Source organism: Aedes albopictus, chromosome 2 (genome assembly GCF_035046485.1).
Source record: "Aedes albopictus strain Foshan chromosome 2, AalbF5, whole genome shotgun sequence".
Taxonomy (NCBI): domain Eukaryota; kingdom Metazoa; phylum Arthropoda; class Insecta; order Diptera; family Culicidae; genus Aedes; species Aedes albopictus.
Window position 1 is genome coordinate 336229779 of NC_085137.1, and position 24488 is coordinate 336254266.

Genomic DNA, 24488 nt, shown 5'->3' on the forward strand with positions numbered 1-24488 from the left:
CGTGCTTGCTTCCGCGCAGTAAATATTGAGTTAGATTTTCAGCCTGATCCGTTTGATGGTTCTCTAGATTTGTGCTCGGGAAAATTTGAGCTGTGTACCCCAAATACTTTGTCCTTAGACTGAAGGGTTTCCATACCTTGGGAGTATTAAAAAAAATCGAACTATTTTCATTGCATAATCTACAGAATATGTACACATTCCAAATTTTATAAATACAGGTTGGACTCGATTATCTGGAGTCAGGTTCTGGCCTTTCCCAAAAATATATGTCGCACACGGAAGGCTGTTAAAAGCTGAAATTTTGACTGATTATCAATCAAAGTTGGCTTGACATTATAGCAAAATTTCAGCTTTATGGAGCATTCCGTCCCCCAGATATGTATTTGAGAAGCATCAGAACCCGACTCCGAATAATCGAGTCCGACCTGTATTGGAGCACTAGAACCAAAGTTGCAGCCCATTGTAGTGCGCACCCTCCAAAAGGACAAGGTAAAGCGTGAAACTTTAAACGCGATTATCTCTAAATGGTGTTTTTAAAAACTGCCGTTACATTGATAACGATATTTTAAAAACCAGTTGAACGATTTGAAATCCTTTTTTTAATTGTTCGTACTTCAAATCTCGATGTACTAAACGGTTCGTTTCGAAAACGAACTTCAGGAGAATCCTGGGAAAATCAAGAGAAGAACTTTTGGGAAGCGTTCTCAGTTTGACTTTAAGTGAAATCCTAGACAATTTTCTGGAATGGAACACCCGCGAGAAGCTCCGCTAACCGACCGATGAAATCCCTGGAGGAACTGTAGGAGTTATACCGAACTAACTTCTGAAAAAATCCTGGGATGAATGTCTGTAAGCGTCTCGGGTGAAACGCTTGAGAGAATATCTGGGAAAAATACCAAGAAAAACTTTCATAGAAATCCCAAGACAAACTCCCAGGAATACTGGAAAATCTCGCAACTCGTGAGCAACTGCCCAGCCAACTCAAAGTGGTAAATGATGTTGCGTAGGATGCTAAAGTGGAGGCCATATGCGCACTTGCTTCGATCGTGTGTTTGCTGAGAGAAACAAGTCTGGATGAAATCTTGGGAGAAACTCCTAGAGAATTTCAGAAAGAAGCTCCGTGCCATCCGCCAGGAAGTATACCGGAACATAATTCATGACGGACTTCGGGAGAACTTCTGGGAGAAATTTTAGATGGGCTTCCAAAAGGAAACGGGAATGAAATTTGGAGATGAATGAAATTTTGAGGAGTACTCAAAGAAATACAATGAAGAATCCTGGACGAGTTCCGGAAGAATTCTGTTTAGATTCGCAAACAATTCCCCAATCGAATCTGTAAAGAAACCTCCGGAATAGTTCATGTGATCACGGTTCTTTTTTTTAGAATTAACTATTACTCAACGAAATTTTGCATGTTTCAATTCAATTTTTTAATTTCCATAGTTATTTTGTAATGATAGTTCTGGTAATTTCCAGGATTTTCAAAGGTATACTATCACTGCTTTACCATCAGTGATAACTGCTATTATAATACTGATAATACTATTTTTAGTCTTATTCAACTTGCTGTTTGTATCATGTTCTGAACTTGTAGTATAGTTGACTAAGTTTTATAAACAACGGTTTCCAAACTACGAGTCTGTGGACAAACTCCAAACAAATTCCGCAATAATAACGATATATATTCACCGGAAAGCGCTTTAAATAAGAAATCCTTTCCAAATCATTCCACATTCAACATTGATTGAATTCCCGAAGGAAGTTCTGTTGGAGTTTCTGGATTCTTCCACCTACACCTTCATATGGTGCTCTTACTCTGTCAATATATTGCTTTGCCAATCAATTTTAAACCACTTTGTAATTGTTTCATTAGTTGTGAAAACTGCGTAATATTTGTGCATATCATTTGCCAGATTGTCAAAAACCCATAACAAACCGACTTTTATGGGCAATCATGCTAATTACCTCATCTACTTTGACCAAAATTAGTCGTCGTTATCAAGCCACAAAATCATGAACATGAAATTCCACTCTCACGCAATTTCAAAGAACATTTTTATGACACAACCCTTGAAAGCCCAACTCTCAATTAATTCTATGCCGTTTTTCTTATCCTTTTTTTGCAGATGTCATCTCGCGAATAGCACCCCGCATCTTTACGACGTCTTGTGCTCAAGCTCAACTGACAAATTATGATCCGGTGTGGGGGAACTTCTGCCAAGTCAAGTCAAGTGTCTGTGTGTAGTAAAAGAGCAGCCGGTTCCCATCACTCTTAACTGTTCGATTCCGCTACCTTTCGACCTTCGCGTCACTTGCTGGCTGGCTACTGCTGGTGGTCACTAGCCCCCGGACAACGGCGGTGGTGGTCGTCGTCATCATAATCTGCGTAAGCCACCAACTAGGTATATAAGCGGAGGCAAGACAATAATGTGCCTGCTTGCTGGATTTGCAGCATCATCTTTGCGTCGAATGAAGCGACCATCATTGCGCTAAGGGGTTTGAGATGCAGTAGACGCGTAGTGTTGAATGATCAATTTGGATGCTGTGAGGCATTCACTGACATAGATAAGGGTGAACAATACTATCCCATGCGATGGAAGGGCGTAGTGGTCTTAAGGTTGAAGAAGTCGTCATTGATTGTACATAATCGTCATCATTGAAAATTGAAATGCAGTTTTCTCGTTCAAAGCTGAAAGGTTTGCATTGAACATACATTCTCTGTACTCCATTCTTCATTCACAATACAGAGAATACGTTTTCAATGCTCAATGATGACGATTATATCAATGACGACTTCTTCAACATTAATGAAGTAATATTGTTCGTGCAATTGAAAATCGGAATTTTTGACACGCGAAAATCGATGTTTCTCCTAAACCGTGTGTCGGACGTACGTCGGGCACAGTGCGCTGGATAGAGGATCAGGTCCGCTGTCCAGCGCACTACGTCCGACGTTAGGTTTCTCGTATAGATTTTGTGAAAATTCGATTGTCGGGTGTGGGGAAACTTCGTGTTTCAACCGCGACGACAATATGTAAAGATGAATAGTTTGGGGATAACTGTATTCCACCGTGCAATTGATTAGAACAGCGGTTTTCAGATCGTGCACCGCGGTGCACTTGGTGCACCGCGAAGCCATGGCAAGTGCACCGCAGCACTTCGGAAAAGTCTTGCATATTCAAATTTAAATTTAAATTTATTACCTATTTCATGAAAAATAATTCGAATTAATTAGAACAACTGGACTATTGGAAGGTGCTTCAAGGGATTGAGAATAAAATTTCCATTATTCCATCCGGCAAGTTAAACTCGGATCCAGCAAAAACCGTCTAGAAATAACACAGTACCCGGGTAGAGGTGAATGGCAAACCAAAAACAAAAGAATAACAAATTTTATTATCATAACTTATTTTGTCATTCATGAGTGCTTCATGAAGAGCTTAAAACAACATGTGAATAGCATAATATGATATCATATCAAAATATGCCATTCGCTTGTCATTTTAAAATTTGGAAGAATAACTACTGAATGTCTTATTTTGCTATCATAACAAATTTTGCAATTGGTGAGATATTGTTGACTTTTTGCGAGTTTTATGAACTCGCAGTTTTGGCACTTATCAAGAACAACATAATGACAAAATTTGAATTTTGGTTATTCTAATGGTAAATTTTGATATTTGTTTGCAATTACTTTCCATCCAAACAACTTATAAGTTTTCATTTTGTTATTGGAATAAACAACTTAATATACCATTCTTTTGGATGACAAGGGAATAACTAATTTTGATATTGTTCTATTTTCAATAACTCAATAATAGTATATTTTGCAATTCTTAATCTTAATTTTTTTGTTCTTGGTTTGCCATTGTAATGTCAAAATTCGACATTCTTTAGTTATTTTATCGAGCAATGTCAGTTATTATTTTTGCCCTTTTGTCACTTATTTCAAACAAACCAATGACAAATTTTACCATTCAGTAATTCTTTTTGAATGGTAAAACTTGCAATTGTTTTGTAATTCTTTTCTGCCCGGGTAGTCTTCAAAGGACTTCCCCTAGGTTCTTGAAAAAAAATACTACTAATTCAGCTCAAGATTTCATTCAGCGTTTATAAAGATCTTGTCTGTAAGTTTTCAGAAACATTCATAGCAAGAAATATTCGAAGTCGAATAACTATGTCACTTCACTACGCTCCGATAAGTGATGAAAAACGTAACACAGTGCCATAATTTGTGGAAAAAAAATGATGACGAGTGTATGCACCTTGGAAATGCTGTGAAAAATACGACAGCTTTTTGACGAATTTATAATTGTTTTTTTTTTTAACAATAATGAACTTTTGCACCGTGGAGCGATTTATTTCCAAAAAGTGCACCGCGAGCCGAAATGCCTGAAAACCCCTGGATTAGAATAAGACAATATTTTGGCGTTTTTGTTATTGAAATATGTACTTGAAATCTGTCGTAAACTAATGGTAGTCGAATTGCATTGTACCTTTTTCGTTAAAAGTTTATTTAAATTAGTGTATTAATCATACTTTCTAAAGACAGACATGCTGCCTGGAAAAATAACCTTTCTCAATATATGATTATTTATTTTTATGAATTTTCAATTTCATTGATTATTTTTCCTGCAACCTATACATGTACATTGTTCAATGTCTAAATGAAGGAGGACGTGCCTCTGGAGCCGACCTACTGATTAATGGTTTTCCTTACAATATAGCTGCTTTATTCGAACTTTTGTATTTCTTAGAACCACCTTGCAGCACCGATTGTGGGCGTTAGACGGGTTTCCACCAGTCGTCTCATAAATTTGCCTCTCAAAGGGTGCTGCTGCTTTCTGCTATTGCTGCTGCTGATGCGCAATGAATGAGATTCGAAGCGTTTGCTATGGCATAGAACATCACAGCTTCCAAAGAACTATCGAGAAGTAGAAGGTAACTGCCATCATTTTTTATGTGTACCTACAAGACACGAGTGCTTAGTGTTTAATTATTTCTAACAAGCATTCATTGAGCAAAATTTAGACGTGTAAGCATAATGAAGTTATTGCTTGCTCTGGGTACCGTGAATATAGATAGCATAGGTGTGCCAAGATGGAATTACAAAAGATTACGAAACGTGAACTGGTTTGGTCAGGCTAGTAAGGTTTTTTTTAATAAGCTACAACTCTACGGAAACTTACAATATGTTAAATGAAAATTTTGTGGAAAAAATGCAGAGACTGAGACTTCAAAAACAATAAAAATACTTATATATTTTTGCCATTCTCGTGCACCAATTTGTACTGAAAGGCTATATCACTTTCGCGACGAACCAGCACAATTGTGCTGTTGATCAATAACAGTTTAATATATTTTTTTGAGCCAAAGTTGTTTGGAGATTTCGCTTTTTTGCGCTCCGTCCCGAAAGGGATGTTCACTCAAAAAACGATTTTTTTGATAGAAGGCTCAGAGGATCAAACCAGTATGATGAATTGAGGTGATGTATGTGTGAATGTATGTGTGTATGTATGTCTGTGTTCAAAAGAGGACACTCACTTTTAAGGCACTTCCCGTTGGCCGATTCTTCGGTTTTCAGCACGAGTCGAACCGGAGTTTTACCGCATTGTTTGCTATTAAAAATAGGCGAATCAGTCAAGGCGTTCCGGAGTTATGACCATTTTAGTGATCCAAACCAGCGCCGGTAGAACTGGCTCTATATTAAACTGAACCAAGCCTCATCATACGACACATCAAACTGCGCCGATATGTGTTACCTTCAGCATGGTTGACGAGTTTTGAGCGAAAATCAACACCCTGGACCATACATTTCACAATGTCGGCCCAAAATTCAAAATGGCGGCCGAATATTCAAGATAGCGTCTCAAAATTCAAGATGGCTGCTGTTCAATAGAATTTTAGGTTTTAAAGTCCAAAAATGGTGACCAGAATATGCAAGATGGTGATCTAAAATCCAAGATGGCGGCCCACAATTCAAGCTGACGGCTGTTTATTGGAGTTTTAGGCTTTAAAACCAAGTAATTTGGGTATATTTAGTATTGGGAAGTTGTCTGGAGTCCAAAAATAGCGACCAAAATATCCAAGAATGCGATTTGGGTATATTTGGTATAGGGAACATGTCTGGTGCTCAAAAATGGTATCCTAATATCGAAGATGGCGGTCTAAAATCCAAGATGGAAGCTCAAATTTCAAGATTGCAGCTGTTCCGTAAGGACCCGATTTTGTCAACCCCTGGTAGCATTTTGGGCTGACAAAATCGGACACCTGACAAAAGCGGGACATTTTTTTAAATCATTTTTTTTATTCATAAAAAATTGTTCTGAGCTCGTTAGATACAGTAGCAGCGCAGCGTGTGAAGGGTTACGAGGATAGGTGGGGAGGATCTGCTGTGTGGTAAAAAATTTGAGTGGGTATTAAGGGCACAGAAGAAAAATGGGATTTTTAAGTGAACATTCAGTGCTTTGGCTGTTTTTTATCAGAGCTGTCAAATATTTTACTTCTTCTTCCTTTGTCATAACATCCCCACTGAAACACAGCCTTCAGCGCTTCAGTCAGGCAAAACCTTTCGTCAAACGAAAAATTCTTCATTGGGCCAGTGGGTGTTATGTGTTATGTCCGTTGTCTCGTGTTAGTAATGTTCAGTCTGTGCAGTGTCTACAGAAGACAACTGACGGCAGCGGAAGCAAAACTGGTAAGCACAGCTTAAATAAAAACTTTTAGCTTTAGCTGTCAACGAATGAAAATGAGCGAACATCTGATTGACAAGTATGTCATAACTCATACTACCTGAATTGGCTACGTTTCCGCTGTCTTTCCACTTTAATTTCCAAAGCCTAATCTCTAACAAATCTCTGATGAAATTTTTGGGGAAATTCCTGGAGAAATTACCCGAGGAATTACGGCACGTAATCCTCATGGCTGTTAAGGGATCCTGTAAGTAATTTCTGCAAAAACCTTTACAGGACCTCCGGATGAAACCCTCGGAGGGGAACCCCCGAAGAAGGGGATGCTGAATAAGGAAATTTAATAAAGAAATCGTAGTGAAATCTCTAGAGGTAATGAGTAATAACTACAGGCATTATTTGAGAAGCATTATAAGTAATCCCTAGAAGTATCCCTGAAGGAATCCTAAGATGAATTATTGAAATAATCCTTAGGAAAATTGCAAGATTTATTCATCTCTATGTCGGCTCCAGGGGCACATTCTCCTCCATTTGGAAAATTTGTGCCATCTGTAGATTTATTCATTGATAAAATCACGAAATTCAGATAAGAACTTTCGCAGAAATAGCTACAGAAATCTCTGAATACATCACTAGAGGGGTTCCTGTAGAAATTACTGGACGAAGTCCTGCAGGAAAACCAGTAAGAATTTCTGGAGCAATCTTAAATAGAAACATCTGAATGGATCATTATAGAATTCTGGGAAGAATTTCTGGAAGAATTTCCGGCGAAACCTTTGCAGATACACCAGCAAAAATACCTACAAGAAATGTAGCAAACATTCTTGAAGAAATCGCAGCAACAATTTCAGGAGGAATCCCACCTCGAATTCCTTAAGGGTTTCTAATGGATACACCCCTGGATGAATCCCAACAGCAATTCCTGAAGCAGTCAGAGCAGGAAATCTACAACATAAATCTCATAATAAATTTTTGGAGCAATCCCAAAAAGTAAATCAAGAGGAATCCCAGAGATACCGGAGAGAAGAAGTAAATTTACAGTCTTGTAATTACAACAACAAGCAGCTTTTATTGTTTTTTTGCTGTTCCGGAGGAAATTAAGAAAAATAGTATATAAGCCCATATAGCCGATGTAGTAAGTGCACGTGTTATCAGCAAAACTGTGATGAAGGTGGCGGGTTCGATTCCCAGTTAGCCCAGAAACGTTTCATAATGTAAATTTCCTTTAATACCTTGTGTATAAAATCTTCCTGACTACCATACGATATACATATGCAAAATATCCATTTTTTATAATTATATATTTGTGCGGATAAATAGCCATTGGCAGTGAGGGATCTCAGTTAATAATTGTGAAAGTTCTCATAAAATACAAGCTGAGGAGCAGGCTGAGTGCCAGTTTGAACGTTACGCCAAGAAGACATACACTTATTAGCGTGGGTCATCGGAATCGTTTTCTCAGATCAAATCTTTTTTTGGTTCCATTTCGGGTCCTGTGTATCTGTGCAAAATTAGAGCACAATCGGTTGCATCTACACTTTGCGCATTGCAACTAAAATTTGTATGGGATTTTGTATGAGAAAACACATTTTTTTGAATTTTTGTCATGAGTTGAAAAAAATTGTCTGAAACTTTTTAACCAACAATGTAAACTAATGGCCTAAGATGTTCCGAAAAACTTTATTGAAGACCGCAAAGCGATCCGATGCTGGTAGAAAAAGTTATATTTAACCAATTGCATGCATGTGTTTAAGTTTTAACATGTAAAGGAATAACAATAGCAACAAAATCACGCTGTTTCGGCAAGCAGTGCCAACGCTATCATTTTTTTCATAAGCATCAGATCACTTCGTGGTCTTCGACAAAGTTTTTCAGGACACCTTAGGCTATGTTTTCTTACAAGAAGTACCATGGTTTTAGAAAAATTCAAGCTTCTCATGAGAGAAATGCGAAAAAGTATGTTATTCCTTGTAAAATCCCATACAAACTTCAAATACGTGGACAAAACCGATCGTGCCCAAATTTTGCACAGTTATTTGGGTCATGAAATGGGACCTAAAAAGCTTTGATCTGATGAGATACCATCAAATTTTTAATTTTTGCTGGCTGACAAAATCGAAGGAAGACATAATCGGGGGTTGACAATATCGGGGGCTGACAAATATAAGTCCCCACTGTATTAAGATCTTTAGGCTCTGAACCCAGCAAAATGGGTATATTTGGAATGGGGAATATGTATGGAGTCAAAAAATGGCGACTCATAATTAATGATGGCTTTAAAATCATGCAATATTAGCATATTTGGTACGAGGAAGATGTCCGGAGTTAAAAAATGGCGACCAGAATATTCAAAATGGCGACGACATGAAACCCAAGATGGCGACTGTTTAAAGAAGTTTAAGCATATAGTTATCAATCAATATGGGTATATTTGGTATAGTGAAGATGCGTGGAGTCCAAAAATGGCAATCCAAAAAACAATAGTATCCAAGATGGTGGTTTAAAATCCAAGATGGCGATTCAAAATTCAAGGTGGTGCCTGTTTATTTGAGTTATGGGTATAAGACATCTCTATTTTTTGATATGTTGTGTTGAAATGTCGCAGCTTTTAAATGATGCAAAAATTTTGAAAATCGGTGGTTGCCATCACGGTGAAAAAATTGTTTTGGTTCATCCTAAATGGCGGTCAAAATCAATATAGCCGACCCAACTTTTTATTATTGTAAATAGTAGCTCTAACTTTCCTTGTTTCAACAACAATTCGTTTTGAGGTGGGTTTTGGAGAAACTTTCGAGTTAAATCGGTTTAAATGAGTCACCATTTGACCAAAATCGAGGGGTCTGCAAAATTTGTTGTGACTCTAACTAACGGGGGGTCCATCAATTTGAGTAACCAAATGCATTTTCCTTACTTCTTAGCGAAGACTTTCAGAAAATCGGCACCTTAAACATTTGCGAAGACAAGGTGTGAATAGTGGGCCGGTCTCAGCGAGAATAACCCATCTTGAAAATTTCACAGAATATAGCTTATAAAATTACCTTCCCAAAATATTTTTTTGTGAATTTTTACGGACTTCGTGAACAGTGTTTCCGACTTTCCCAACCGATTTTCCTCAACTGTGGACAATTTTGTGGAAAACAATTTTCATTTTGCATTTGTTTTCAATTGCTGAGACAATTTGCTTATGATTTCACAAATAAAAATATATCTACGATGCTTCGATCTTGAGTTATGATTTTTCATAGTAGGTAGTGTCCGTGGAAAAATGTTTGTTTTCCACTGGTCTTTTCCGGAAAACTAGGCGACCCTGATTTTTTCAATTTAGTTTTTGTTCATACATATGTGAGTGAACCCTACCTGTGAAAAACAAATCATTAAATTCAGGTTCTCACAATTTAATGAAATTTTTTTCACAGTTAGGGTTCGTACCAATTTGTACGATAAAAAAAATCCCCATAACCAAGATGGCGTTCTAAATTAATGATGTAGTTAAGGCTGAAAAATCAAAAGTCAGATAAACGATATGATTTCTGGTGTCATTCAATGGAGTTTTTTAACAGATGAAAGTGTGATATTCATCAACATGTCAGTTGAGTTTTAATGAGATGGGGTCCCGAAGGCTAGAGAAAGGCACCATCACCGCTAGGTTGATTAATTAGGGTCTTTTAATTGAAAGAGTGTGGAGATAAAAGGTACAAAACTGATTACACTCATTCGAATAAGCAAGCCTTGTTGGATAAATGTACGAATTATCCTGAACATATTAACATTATGTGACTTGTTGCATAAAGCACTATATAAACTGCAGGCTGCGATTATCGTCCAAATAAATAACAGAGTTGATGTCGCAAGCTTTAGCAATTAACTAAGAGGAAGACACTTTCCTACTTACAGCCATGTCTGAACAACACGTGCCAAAATTGGAAATACACAGCAAAAGACCCATGGGAAAATACACTTAGAAGGCACTTTGTTCACCACGGGGAGGCGTTCACTAGGTCTCCACCTGTACTATCTGTCTAGCAATCGTCTGAAATTATAGCCACCAAGCAAAACCAAGCAAATGGGATGCCATGCGAAGTTGTTGTTGCTGCTGCTGCTACTAACTCTGCATTAGATGTGTGAACTTGCGACGAGAGGTGATGAAAGAAGATGCAATTAGACGTTCGTTCGTTCGTTTGTTCGTACCTAGGTACAAACGTACAATAATGCAATTTAAGTGTGGCGAGCAATGTGTACGCAAATATATTTGTAAGTCAAAGAGCAATTTGTGCAACGCATGCCAGCAGACTGTGTGTTCAGAAGTGCAACCCTGCGGGGGGCGGGTGACCCCAAAAGTAGGTGTGCGAGTTGACGAACAACAAAGTTTAATTAAATTGGAAAAGGATTCTTGCTAAGGGATGTGAGTGGAAGCAATTGCTTTCAGATGGGTGGCTGAGAAAACAAAGCGATCTCTAAAAGTATGTCGAGAATGCAGCTCTACGACACACGTATGCTAGTAAAACTGCGCTCGCTTGTTGAGTACGGAGTTGTAAAACTGAAGAGTCACTTTACCCGAGCAAAGTCTAACAACAAAATGATAGCAAATCGAAAACACGATTTGTAATCAGCAGCAAATTAATATCACATTTTGATATCAGATTGTCTTGATTCAATTTGATTTCAAATTCTGATTTGAGGTAATTTTAAAACTTCTAGGCGATCTTGTATAACACAACTAATGCTATAGCATCAGTGCAATTAACATATTGCATATAAGTTTGCATATCATTCGAAAAACTATACATTTAACGATTTTTCCATTTTTTGCACTGATAGCAAAAACAGTTATCAATTTGATATCACTGATGGCAGGAATTGTTTTCAACTTGCTGTTACGGAAACATTTTTCTGCTCTCATTTTTGATGTTTTAACCGTTAAAACGACCACAATGACAACAACCTGAGTTATCATAATTTGCAATATCACAACATCAAAATTAGTTTTCAATTTGCTGTCAAGCTTTGCTCGGGTATGCCGCCGGTGGGTTCATTGTGTTAGATTTAAGGTTTATTGTTTTCCAATTGCAGCCTCAGCGGTTAGATGTGTTGGGTTCCGTAACTGTGGGAACTTACAGGTACTGACGTCTGTATTGTGGGCTTTTTGGTTGAATAATGGTTGACATTTTAGATAAAAATATGTGCTGATTAGGAAGCTTTCGAAAGAGTAGTTTGAGATGTTTCGATAAGCTGAGTCGTGAATGAGATAATGTGGTACGTTTGACCAACGATGACTTTACGAGCAAACTCAATTGCTCTTTTTGTGCACGTTTGTTTCGTTGTGGGAAATTATTTTTGAATCTCAGTACCTATCGTACGGCTCTATTATAGTTAGGATTCAACGTGATTCGACGTATTTTTAGATTTATTTGTTTTTCGATGGGAAATAGGAAACATGTATTTTATGTCACATAGGTCACTTTCCGGAAACTTCCGTCCACTTAGTTCTCCCAGAGAACTTGCTTGATTCCATACGCTTCGAATCTTTTATGCATGAGCGTTGGCCAATCCTGTGACCCTCACTCTAACAATAATAACACCTAATTTCTTGAGATGTACATGAGGGTGACAGAGGTTTCTGTTACTCCCTTAAGTAAGCATCCATCTTACCATCACTCCCCGTGCCTATATGTCGCAAGGACATAGCCAGGAGAGCTCTCGACCATTTGGAGGATTGCATCAATCATGCCTTACACAGCAAATAATTTTGTAATATCCATGCGCGTAACTTCTTGCGATGTATCCATTTTTGAACGTAATTTCAGTCGTTTTCCAACATTCATCACACTCACCATCAGGTATGAGGTATCAGAAGGCCGGATCCAGAGGCACGTTATCCTCCATTTGGGAAATTTGTGCCATAACACACCGTGGTAGATACCTAGAAGAAGTATCATAAGGGCTGTTCATAAACAACGTAGACCAAATTTTGGCCATCTTAAACCCCCTTCCTCCTCGTAGACTTTTGTCCATACCAAAATTTAAAATTTGTATGGAGCGTAGGCTTTGGCCGGACCTCCCTCCCTCAAATAAGTCTACGTGGTTTATGAACGGCCCCATATTTATCATCTACCTTCTAACTCGGTGAAATAGCCGAGAGGTGAGGGATATACCTCACAATCAACAAACCAGTATACGAATCCATGCTAATGTTTACTTATATACACAAAAAAATCCATTCTCCTCATCATGAATAAAAAAATCATGTTCTTATGATGTCTACCAAGATATAATATCATAATTATGATTCATAATATCATGAACGAGTTGACTAGAATCATGAATAGAAACAAGCATTTTCATAAATTACACAGCTCAACATTTTTTTGTCTCAGGAGCAAACTTATGTGTCTCCGAAGGATTTTGGGCCGCTGAATCCGAATCCGGGCTCAGATTTGCTCCAACACGTCACAATTTTGAGCTATACCTCAATTTATAGGGCAAAATATGCGATTTTGGGCTTTTTTGACTGCAAGCCATTAAGCATGGAAGTATTTGTTTTAAGCAATCAAAAGGTTAATTGGTCAATTAACATCTAAATTAACGACTCATGCAAAGTATTTCGTTTAACCTAATCAAATTTGATAGATTTAAGCATTTTATGTTAGTATGAAAACTTGTATGCAACTTTTGGCGGGTGACTTGTATGGGAAATATCGCACCAAACATAAATCGCTTAAAACTATCAAATTCGATTTGGTAAAACGAAATATTTTGCATGAGTCGTTAATTTATATGTTAATTGACCAATTAACCTTTTGATTGATTAAAAAAAATATTTCCTTTTGATGCTTAATAACTTGCAGTCAAAAAAGCCCAAAATCGCATATTTTGCCCTATAAATTGAGGTATAGCTCGAAATTTTGACGTGTTGGAGCAAATCTGAGCCCGGATTCGGATTCAGCGGCCCAAAACCTGTCAGAGACACATAAGTTTGCTCTTGAGACAAACCAAAAGTTAATTTTTGTTACGCTGTGTTATATTCATGGTCGCTTCTTAGCGTTACACTTATCTGCCATCTGTAATTATATAATTCGCACGGTTGTTAAGCACAGGCATGAGGAAAAAACTGAAGCTGCTTTTTTGCAATGTTATTATTTGGTTAGAGTAATAAATGTGCATTTATTTGAAAATGGAACAACATCAAAACAGTGTGCCCATAAGATTCGGAAGTTTGTTGGGAGTTGATTGACTAAAAGAAAGTAAACGCGCAAAAAGTAAACAGTGTCCAGTTCGCGTTTGCTTTGTGCCATCCGTCGTAGTTCCGAGTTTATGTACGGAGGGTGAAGCAAAGTGAGAATCGCGCGCTGGTATTCGGTAATTCTTCCGTTTTTTTCGATTTATCCTTCGTTTGATGACTGAAGATAGCAAGTGGCCCAAGCAACACACATGTTATAATAGAGTTACGACAGCGCAAGTTTTGGTTGTATAGAAGTTTATTTTACGTAATTCTAACATTGTGTTGAAATTACGTAAAATAAACTTCTATACAACCAAAACTTGCGCTGTCGTAACATTTATATAACATGTGTGTTACTTGGGGGTGTGAACTACCTAGTCAACCAATGATCGTATAAGATGTTGAAGTGGAGGCGATATCCGTACATTTTACATGCGCCTAAATGTAGGCATGCATGCACATGGCCTCCACTTTATCATCTTATGCAATATCTTATACGATTACTGGTTGTCTGGGTTGTGAACATTCGATATGATTTGGAGGGCATCCTTAGCCTATTGGATGCAGCAGCCAGAGACAAAAGTAGAAAACCAGCTGAATATGATAATCCGGTGAGCTCGATCATTGTTGTTCCCTTTTATATTTGAACATGACGTATCTTCACTAACTAGAGGCCAGCTAAAAAGTGCTGCTTGCTCATAGAAAAAAGGATGATGGATAGGCCCCATAATCATAGAAATGGGCGCTGATATTATTTATTTATCTAATTAAAAGCATTTGGACCCGACGACGATGGAATCATAAAAGTGATTTTTAATTTCATGAATTGTATGCAAGGCTCCATCTCCCTTAATCATAATAATATGAATTTGATTGAGAAGCAACAACGAAAACGGAATCATGAAAGTAATTTTCAATTTCATGAATTCTATGCATGGTTCCACCTCACCAAACCATAATTTCATGAATCAGGTAGTAAAGCATCAGAATCTGCATCCAGGATTATGAAAATTATTCTTGGCTTCATGAATGCTTCTCATGATCCCAGCTTATTTGATTATATTTTCCATTTTTGGCCATCGAAAGCCAAAACAATAACGGGTGCATATCGTTATGGTGAAAGCAATCATAAAAACATTAATTATAATCAATCATGGTGTATATTTATAACATAAATTCATAAAAATATCGGGAAGTTATGAGACATATTCATGATTTTGGGAAAGGGTTTTTTCCGTGTATGATTCATCTGTTGATCTGGTTCTAGCGATTGCTAGATCCACTTTCAAGCTGCGGAGGCTGATAGATTTTTCCAGGTGTTTGTTTTTGAGGTGTCTACTGCATTTTTCCCGGAACTTTTTCTGGAGTTTACATTGATTTTTTATTCAGTATTTTATTCTTGGATCCCCCAAGGGGTTCCTTTTGAGATTTTTCCTTCCTTTTGAGCTTTTCTTCCTACTGGAATCGTAAGTTTTTTTTTCAGGATTACAAAAAATCCTCCACAAGCTCCTTTTGAGATTCCTTGAGAAGTACTTCCTCGTATTAGTTCTGGAGCTTCTGGATTTGTGGAGTTCTGAAATTTTTTTTTCAGGAATTACTTTCAGGATCCTTTGGATTTCTCAGTTTCTGCAGTTCTTTCAGGAATTTCTACCGGACTTCTGTTATACCACCAACAGTCCCACCTTATTAATAAAATCAACTCAAAGTTTTTTGAGATTTTTTTCTGCGATCTCGTTGGATATTCTCTTCTCAAATTTCTCAATAAGTTTCTTCCGGGTTTCCTCAAAAAGTTTATACTAGTATTTTTCTTTTAAGGTTTTTTTTAAGAAATTTCTTTTGCCATCCCGCACACCATTTCTTCATTGATTCCTCTAGGAGATCGTTATGAGATACTACAAGCGTTTCATTCCTGTGTTTTTCATGGATATTGTTCTGGTATGTATCCTGGAGTTCCTTCTGTATTTAATTTTAGAAATTCTTTCTGATGAGTTCTTTCTGGTATTTTAACTGGAATTCGTCTGATATTCCTCCTGCAATTATTTCTGGAATAAAAATAAGAATTCCTCAGGATATTTATTTATTTTTATTTATACTCGTATTTCTCTAAAAGTTTTCATCTGATATGTTTCAATTAGTTTTCTTCGGGATATCTCTGAGAAACCCTTGTACAATTCATCCAGATATTTCTTCAGATATCCTACCAGATAATTCATCTGATATTTCTCAAGGAGATTGCTTTGAAGTTTTTACAGGATTTTCATCTGGGACTTATCCTAGATTTTGGGCCCATAATCTTTATTTTATACAAAACACAATCTGTACGAATAGTCGAAGATTATAATATGGATAAATATGTATATATGGCATCTCTTTTCAAAAGGATTATCTTAATGAATTCCAGAAGAAATAACCGTTTTTCTGGTATTCCTTCTGAAGTTTGTTCTGCAATATTTCAGAGTTTTTCTGGGATTCTTCTGCAATATTTCAGAGTTTTTTCTGGGATTTTTCAAGAAGTTTCTTCTGTGATTAGTCCACAATTGATAACTCCAGAAAGTCTTTCTTTAGATTTTTCAGATTTTTTTCTGGGATCTTGTTGAATATTTTCTCTAGAATTTCTGCAAAAGTCTGTTCTCAAAAATCTCCAAACGTTCCATCCTTTTTTTCTTCAGGAAGATTTTCTTGGTATTCCTCCTTGAGATTCTTTTGAGATTTTTTTCTCCTACTGCAATTCCCCTCGGAATTCTTACAGAAGATCTTTATGAGAATCTTCAAGAAATTCTTCATAAGTTTCTTCAAAAAAAAAAAATTCTAACATATCTCCTGGATTCCCAATTTTATTATTATAGTATTTTTCAATTTTTTTTTGCACTTCATGAGAATTTTCTTTTGCGATTCCTCTAGATTATCAATCTGAGTTTTCTCAAGGAGTTCGTTTTAAGAAGTTTACAGATTTTTTGTATGGGATTTTCCTAGAAGAGCTGGCGTTCTTTTGTTTTTCGGGAATTGCCATTTAGAGACCTCCAGATTTTTCTTCTGGAATTTCTGTAGGCGATACTTCCGATGTTTCTCAAATGAATCTTTCTGGCATTTTTCTGGAACTTTCTTCTCGGATTCCTGCTGTATATTCTTCCTGTAGATCGTGCTTTTAATGGATATGATGAGGAATATCTAATACAATTATTTGGAGAACTTTTAGAATCCCAGAAGTATTTCCAGAATCCCAGAGGATTTTTTGAAACTATCTTAGGAGCAACTTGAGGCGAAAGAGCACAAAATAATGTTGGAAAAAATGCCAGATTGAATATTGCAAAGAATGCTGAAGCAACTGAAAAAAAAACCAAAGAACTGCTGAAAGAATCCTAGAAGAATTTACAGGAAAAATCCCCAAAGATCCTTCTGAAATGGTTTTTAAGATTTTTTTTTTCTGATATCCGTGCAGCAATTTATATTGCGTGGAGATTATATTGAGATCTTGTAAAAAATGCCTTATTGAACTCCTCCTGAAATTTGTTCTGAGATTCCTACAGAAGATACTTTTCAGATTTCAGATTCAACAAAGACTTCATTATGTCATCCCATTTGCTTTTTGAGTCCCAATAGATTTTTTTTCAGAAATTTCTTTTGGAATTCTTTCAGAAATTTTTCTAGGATTGATCCAAAAGTTCCTTCCAAGATTGCTGAAGGAACTTCAGGAGAAATCTCAAAAGAATTTTTTTTAGTAATCTCAGAACTCGTTGCGAAATCTAAGAAGAAACTTTTTGAGGAACCTTAAAAGAAACAGTTGGATGAAATCCTACAAAATCTCAAAGGAAATTCCAACAGATTTTTTTTTTTCTATTGGCAACATAACTAATTTTCGTGTCAAGGGAAAAACGATGGTTTCAACCTTTGAAAATTAGGAAAACTAATAGAGTATTGCCCAGAAATCCATGAGGAATCTTATAAGAGCGGGTTACGATACGATGGTGTCCCTCGGGGATTTCTACCGGACTATTTTTGTTGGACTCTATACGTGAAAGTATGATTGAATCTTAAGTCTTTCGGCTGATGGACCAGTAGTGTAGCCAGGAGAAGGGACAATTTTCATCATATGTAACAACTTATTGTAGCAGAAATAGGTAAAATTGAATTTTGTTGATTTTTTTTTAAATTAGATTGAAAATTATCTGCCTGAAAACACCTATGTCAACAGAGAATTGTTGCTTAATCACATGTTTGTGTTTGTTCTGCCTGTTTCTACTGAAAAATACTCAAATTAGAATTTCCATTGAGTTTGATATTGTTCAATATAGTACATTTGGTCAAATCTGCCCCTTTGAAGGTCCCTCCTGGCTACAACACTGGTCCATTACCCGAAAGGCTGTATTTAATCATACTTTACCATGTAGAATCCGAAAACAGTCTGGTTGAAATCCCCGGGGGTCACCATCGTAACCTTCCCTTGTCAGAAGCAGCGATGCTAGATGCATCCATGGTTTTTGAAGACTTTGAATATTTTTTTTTTGATAAATTCGCATACTGTACAAATTCGGATAAAATATCTTTGTCTCATACAAAAATAAATAACTCCAATGACTCAATATTCTGTATTTCATACAAGAAATTCTTTGTATTCCATACAAAAAAACAGATAAATAAATTGTTTATGGCATCTCAGCCCAGAATTATCATCCTGATAAATTCTTGAAGAAATAAATAGAGAAATCCCAGAAGGAAATTCTGAAAAAAAAAAATAAAAAAAACATGTGAAGGAATTTCAGAACAACCTCCAGAAGAAGTTCTTAAAGAAACCCTTTGAGAGATACCGTTACTAATTGCTGGGGGAATCCCAGGTGAAATTTCTGGAAGAGTTCCAGAGCTATATATTTAATCCTTATACAAATTTTTAATTCAGACCAGAAACAACGAAGATACAATTTTTTAATCATTTACTTCAGTCCAAAAATGTATCAAGAAAAGTTTTAAGGTATGTGCTGTATTGGGTTCTCAAACAAAAAAAAACTGAAGTCTTAACCCTCTAATACCCAACCCCGCCTTTAGACGGGGTATAGTTTGAGTGAGCATTTTTGTAATTTTTGTTTCGCGGAAAATCGATTTTTTTATATTTTTGGCTGATATTTAGGACTGTTTTGTACATCTCAAAATGGTTTTTGGTGTATTTTAAAGCGTATTTACATTGTTTTAAATCATTGAAAAGTTGATGTTTTAGTAACCTTTTAGAAGTCATTGTTATTTTGTATTGAATCGCTACCAGGCTTGACAGAAACTCCCTCGCGAGAAAATGAGGAAGCGATTTCGGCGATTTTCTGAGGAGTGAAAATAAAACTCAGAAATCACAACGCAAATCCTCAACAGCAGCGAGCGCGAGCTTGCCGCGCAGCGAGGAGTTCGTCCAACACTCATAATTGCTTGTTGTGTGTCTCACGTCCACTCACACTCAAAAAGCTCTCGCGAGTTCCACTCCCATACAAAGAAAGACTCTCGAGGCGAAAATCGCACTCAAAAACCCGAAATAATCATCGGCTCTTTTTTCGTTCCCCTCTTCCTCGCTCAGTTTTTATTGCCTCTCTGTTTGGGTTTCGTTCGCTCCCTCGCGACGAGGCAAAAGCAAAACACCGCTCTAGAGCATGATCGCTACAATTTACATGTTTTAAATTTTTCCCAAATCATTCTATCCTAGTTTAATAGTTTAAGGGAAGCGAATACACTCTAAAATTATTTTCCTTAAAATTACACGGAAAATAAAATTTTCTATGAAAAATAAATAAAAATAAAAATATTTCAACAATAATAATAAAATCGCAAAATGTTTTCATCTCAAAAAACCCGTACCCTAAATAGGCTTCCAGGAAAAATATAAAAGTGTGGGAATGTTCAAAAACAAAAATTATAAAAATCAAAAACTAAAATTCACGAAATCGAGAATTAAAAAGAATCATCTTCCAAAACATGTTTAAATCGATTTCAGATGACGAAAAATGATATTTAGATCAAAATCAAAAATTTGGGTATTAGAGGGTTAAATGACGTATACTATTCGTCGATCTGTATTATCGACTCAAATCATTTATGTGAACCACGTGAATACATTCCTTCAAAATCATAAAACGTTAATTGGTTACATTTTTATAGATCTAATAATCTGTGCTCAAGGGAGTTCTAGGATGACCTAGAGCGTTGTTTTTTGTTTCAAATACACAGGCGCGTGAATAACATTTAAACTTAAAATAACTATTATGAGCTGAAACGAATGTATTGCAGCATAAATCATTTCGAAGCTCAGCCATTCAGTAGTACAAAGCCTGTTTCCTCTTTGGTTTCCACTAATAATTTTTCCCATTATTTTCCCTTTCTTCTCAAACAGGTCATAACTCAAGGCGTTATTGTCGTAGTCAGCCCAGTGCCAGTGCCAGTATGAAGAAAAGAAAAGTCAAATGAGACTCCCCGTCGCACTGCCCTCGATATCAGCTCCCAGTGTGGTCACCAGAAAAGAAAAAAAAATACCAGTGAAATCTAGTGATGATTGTTAAGGGCAACTAAGGAAGCAACCCCGGCGAAGAAAAAAAAGAAAAAGTGAAAACAAAGTGCAGAGTGTTTAATATAGTCACGGCCTCGCTTCCAGCGCGCAGCGATACAGTTGTCGATACGAAATATTGCGCCTCCATTAGGAGCGCCCTGAACACCCTGAACCCACCCACCCACGATGAAGTGGAACAAGAAGCCAAAACAATCGGTAAGTGAACTTCAAGTTGGGAATGGACAGTTGGACACCCAAAATTAAAAAAAAAAAAAAAAAACAATCATTATTGTTATCTGTGAGGGCCAAAAAGCATTCTTCGATGCAACACCCGTGTATCTATGGGGCTTGGGAGAGGCAGGCGCTTGAATGCACCATTTCCGCAACAGTATAGGTAGGCACCTTCCTCCTTAACTATTCGAACGAAATCGTTTGCCCTGTGTAAGTTTGATCGAAAATGGAACAACAGGGCAGAATGGAATGGAAGGTACGCGGCAGTACACACTTCTACGGCGCAAACAAAACAGTGAAATATTTTCCAACATGCTTCCGCGAGAGGGTGGCCCAAGTACCGTGGCTTTGGGTTGAATTGATTTTCTTTCAGGAAAAGTTGCACTTTTTGGCACCTTTTGCAGATAAGGGTAGTTTCAAGAGATGATCAAAAAGGTCTCCGGAGATGTATTAGATATGGGATGGGATGTGAAATAGAAGATTTTACAGAAGTACAAAATGGATGTTTCAGAAGGGATAAGGAAGAACTTGAGGTGCTGAAGGTTGAAAAGGTCGTCATTAATAAGTCGTCATCATTGAAATTTCGACAGCAGTTTTCTCGTTCAAAACTTAAAAGTTTACCGTAAAAATACAGGGTGACCAAAATTTTTTTGATACGCATTTTTTTTTTCTCTCACAAAAAAAAAGCTCAACATGCTGCAACTTTTCATAGAGTGCATCAAAAATTCTCAAGTTTTAACTGTTTGTCAAGCTATCATTTGTGCATCATTGGTACAAATTTAAGCTCGATTAGTTAATCTTTCGCGAAGCTGGAACAGTTCTCGTGAAATACTATTTTTCAGACAACTTATTTTTGAACTGTCATATTTCGGAAACCAGTGAACCGAATTGAACAACATTTTGAACGTTTATCAACAATGTATTGATGCTCCACAAGTCTTCAAAACATAGGTACTTTTTAAACGTTGAAAAAATGGATTGACATTTTTAGATCTTTCTCGAAAAAAATATATAGTTTATTTATATCAATGTCATCAAATTTTAGGCTTGATATCCAAATATTTTCTACTTCTGTAAGTTTTGTGTGGTATTGTAAATTTGACTTATTTTTCTCAATATTTTTTTATCTGTATTAACGAGATTTTTAGCCCTAGGCTAGTTCATCTCGGGACCCACGCTTCACTTCCCTTCCGAAGGAAGAACTCAAATTTTTGTGAGTTTGTAGGGAGTGGGATTCGATCCCAGGTCCTCGGCGTGATAGTCAAGTGTTCTAACCATCACACCAGGTCCGCTCCACCTTTTCTCTATATGGGTGAAAATGTCAAACCGGTATTACTTTATTTGTCGTGAGAAAAAATTACATTTTATAGTACGACGTTATTATTATTAAGCATCAATATATTGTTGACAAACGTTAAAAATTTCTTTCAATTCGGTTCACTAGTTTTCGAGATATGACAGTTCAAAAATAGTTGTCTAAAAATAGTGTTTTACTAGAACGGTTCTAGCTTTGCGAAAAATTCACCCATCGAGCTCAAATTTATACTAATGATGATGCACATACAATATGTTGACAAATAGTCAAAATTTGAGTCAAAACTTGTGATGCACTCTAAAAAAAGTTACAGCATGTTGAACTTTTTTTGTGAGAGAAAAAAAGTTGCCTATCCCAAAAAATTTGGCCACTCCTGTAGAGGTGAAATTGAACCCACGGTCATTGGCTTGCATATTGATCATGGGATCCTCGAGATAACGACGCCCCGCTCTCATATTAACTTTATGCTCACATTAACCTTACTAATCAATGTCACCCAAAGGTACGGTAAGCATTGCTCAATGTCATGTACGTTCGACGTACGATTGCTGTTGTTTTCAAGTTCAATGCTTCAGATATTCAGATATCTAGAGGTACAACTCTCTTTATGTAGGTACCTAGGTAGAAGATAGTCCAACCAACCTACCAACGGGCTTATGCGGGGTGGGCTGCTAGAGCGCAAGTGAAGCAGCACGTTTTTGCAATTATCGCCTTTCTGCAGTGCTGCTGGAATCGAGGCGATGTTTTTGGGTTATCGGCGGTGCGGTGGTGGCGTCGGTGCTGATAGCGATCGATTCGATCGCATCGTTGTCGACGTAGATACCTACTTTTTTCGCTGGCACCAAACAGCTTCGTGTCTATTGATGGTGCTGATGGGTACGATATAGTTGCTTGCTCCCATTAGGCGTTGTTTAGTCATGCTTTGTGACTGCTTCGATAGGCGTACGAGGATGTGAAGGAGTTCAAAGTCAGGTGAAAGGAAGTGTCATATTTTATTGCGACGATATTCGGTTTGTCAGGCCGAGGTTCAATGGTTTACGATTTGGGTTATGGGAATGTGTTATTGTGTCAATGCACTATTTGAAGGTGAAACAATACATCGGATGGCCATTAACACTAGTTGAGCTAAGCGATTTAATATGGTGACATGGAACATCCCTAAATTTGATGGAAATGAACACAATCAGGAATTCAAAATAGTGCCGATTTCGAAACAAAATCAAGTGATTTTTTTGAGTAGACTTCCAGGATAGTTGGGTGTTTCAATCTTCAGACTAGTTACTTCGACACTCGTTGTGTTGGAGGCTGAGGTATGCTCTGTATTTCCATGGTTACGCTGGAAAGAAATGTTTGGTAGTATACAAATCAAGGTATGGATCTGTGAGCTACCATCCCCATTTAGATAGAATCCATTAAGGTACCTTAATTTTGGTAACATTACCCATGTGCTGTCAGGTGATGCTGTCAATCGCTGTTTGAGAGTCTTCAAGAACACCCTTGAGTAAAGGTCATCAGATCTACAAGCGTAAGCAGTCTAGAACGTCTTGAACCCCTTCTGTAACCGCCTGAAATGCCTCTAAAATACCTCTGTGGCTCACTTGTGAGCCTATGAAGTTCCCTAAAACTCCTTTTAAACCTGTTAAACGTCCTGAAACGCCTTTGAAACATCCCTGAAGGTATCCTGAGAGCTTATGAAGCCCCCTAAAAACCTTCCGAAATCTCTTGAAACGTCCTGAAACACTCTAAAGCAGGCTTTCATTTATTTATTTATTTATTTTTATTCTTCAATCAATTAACCTAATTTACAGCTCTTTTGTCCACTAGGGCACTGCGTAAGCGATTCCAATTAGAAGCCTTACTTACACTTTGTACAGCGCCTGAATGAATTCTATTGTAATTTTCCTATATTGAACTGGTCGAGACTGCGCTGCTTTTACTTTCTACCACATCTTGGTGGAATGGTGAGCACGAGGATGTTTATGTGTGGCTGTTGGTTGCTCCATTTTCCTGTCCGATTGGGGGTCCAATATGAGTTGCCGGTTCACCGTTGTCCAAGTATCCGGGTTCGATTGAGCCATGGGCTCTGAAGAGGGTCAGTGTCAGCTGCTCTCAGGGGGGAAGAGCAACTGACGAAAGTGCCGAGGCTGGGATCGAACCCATGACCATCTGCTTATAAAGCAAACGTGTAACCAATTGCGCCACGAGCCCCGGCTGAATTATTTATTTATTTCAACATCAAATTCATGATAACACTCAATCAACAACTTACCTCCATAATACTCGAATTGCAGCTGCAGCTCTCCAACGTCGGTCACGCCCAACGCTTGCCAGATCTCGCTCACCTGGTCCACCCATCATGCTCTTTGTGCTCCACGCCTTCTTGTACCAACCGGATGGTAAGCAAACACCAACTTTGCAGGATTGTTGCCCGGCATTATTGCAGCATGCCCTACCCACCGTATCCGCCAAGTTTTAACCACTTTCACGATGATGGGTTTATCGTAGAGTGCAGAGAGC

General features: G+C 37.4%; 1 protein-coding gene across 3 annotated transcripts in view; it reads left to right on the forward strand.

The window, feature by feature from the left end:
- LOC109431649 (sodium- and chloride-dependent neutral and basic amino acid transporter B(0+)) overlaps window positions 1-24488 on the forward strand; it is a 436299-nt gene that overhangs the window by 125842 nt on the left and 285969 nt on the right. For 2 of the 3 annotated variants that reach the window (XM_062852590.1, XM_062852591.1), the window contains exon 2: window positions 20273-20641. In XM_062852590.1, the coding sequence (XP_062708574.1) occupies window positions 20612-20641 (30 nt within the window). In that variant the 5' untranslated portion in view covers window positions 20273-20611. Of the gene's footprint in view, window positions 1-2126; window positions 2387-20272; window positions 20642-24488 lie in introns of all 3 variants that reach the window. The other variant, XM_029874567.2, reaches the window with a different exon arrangement.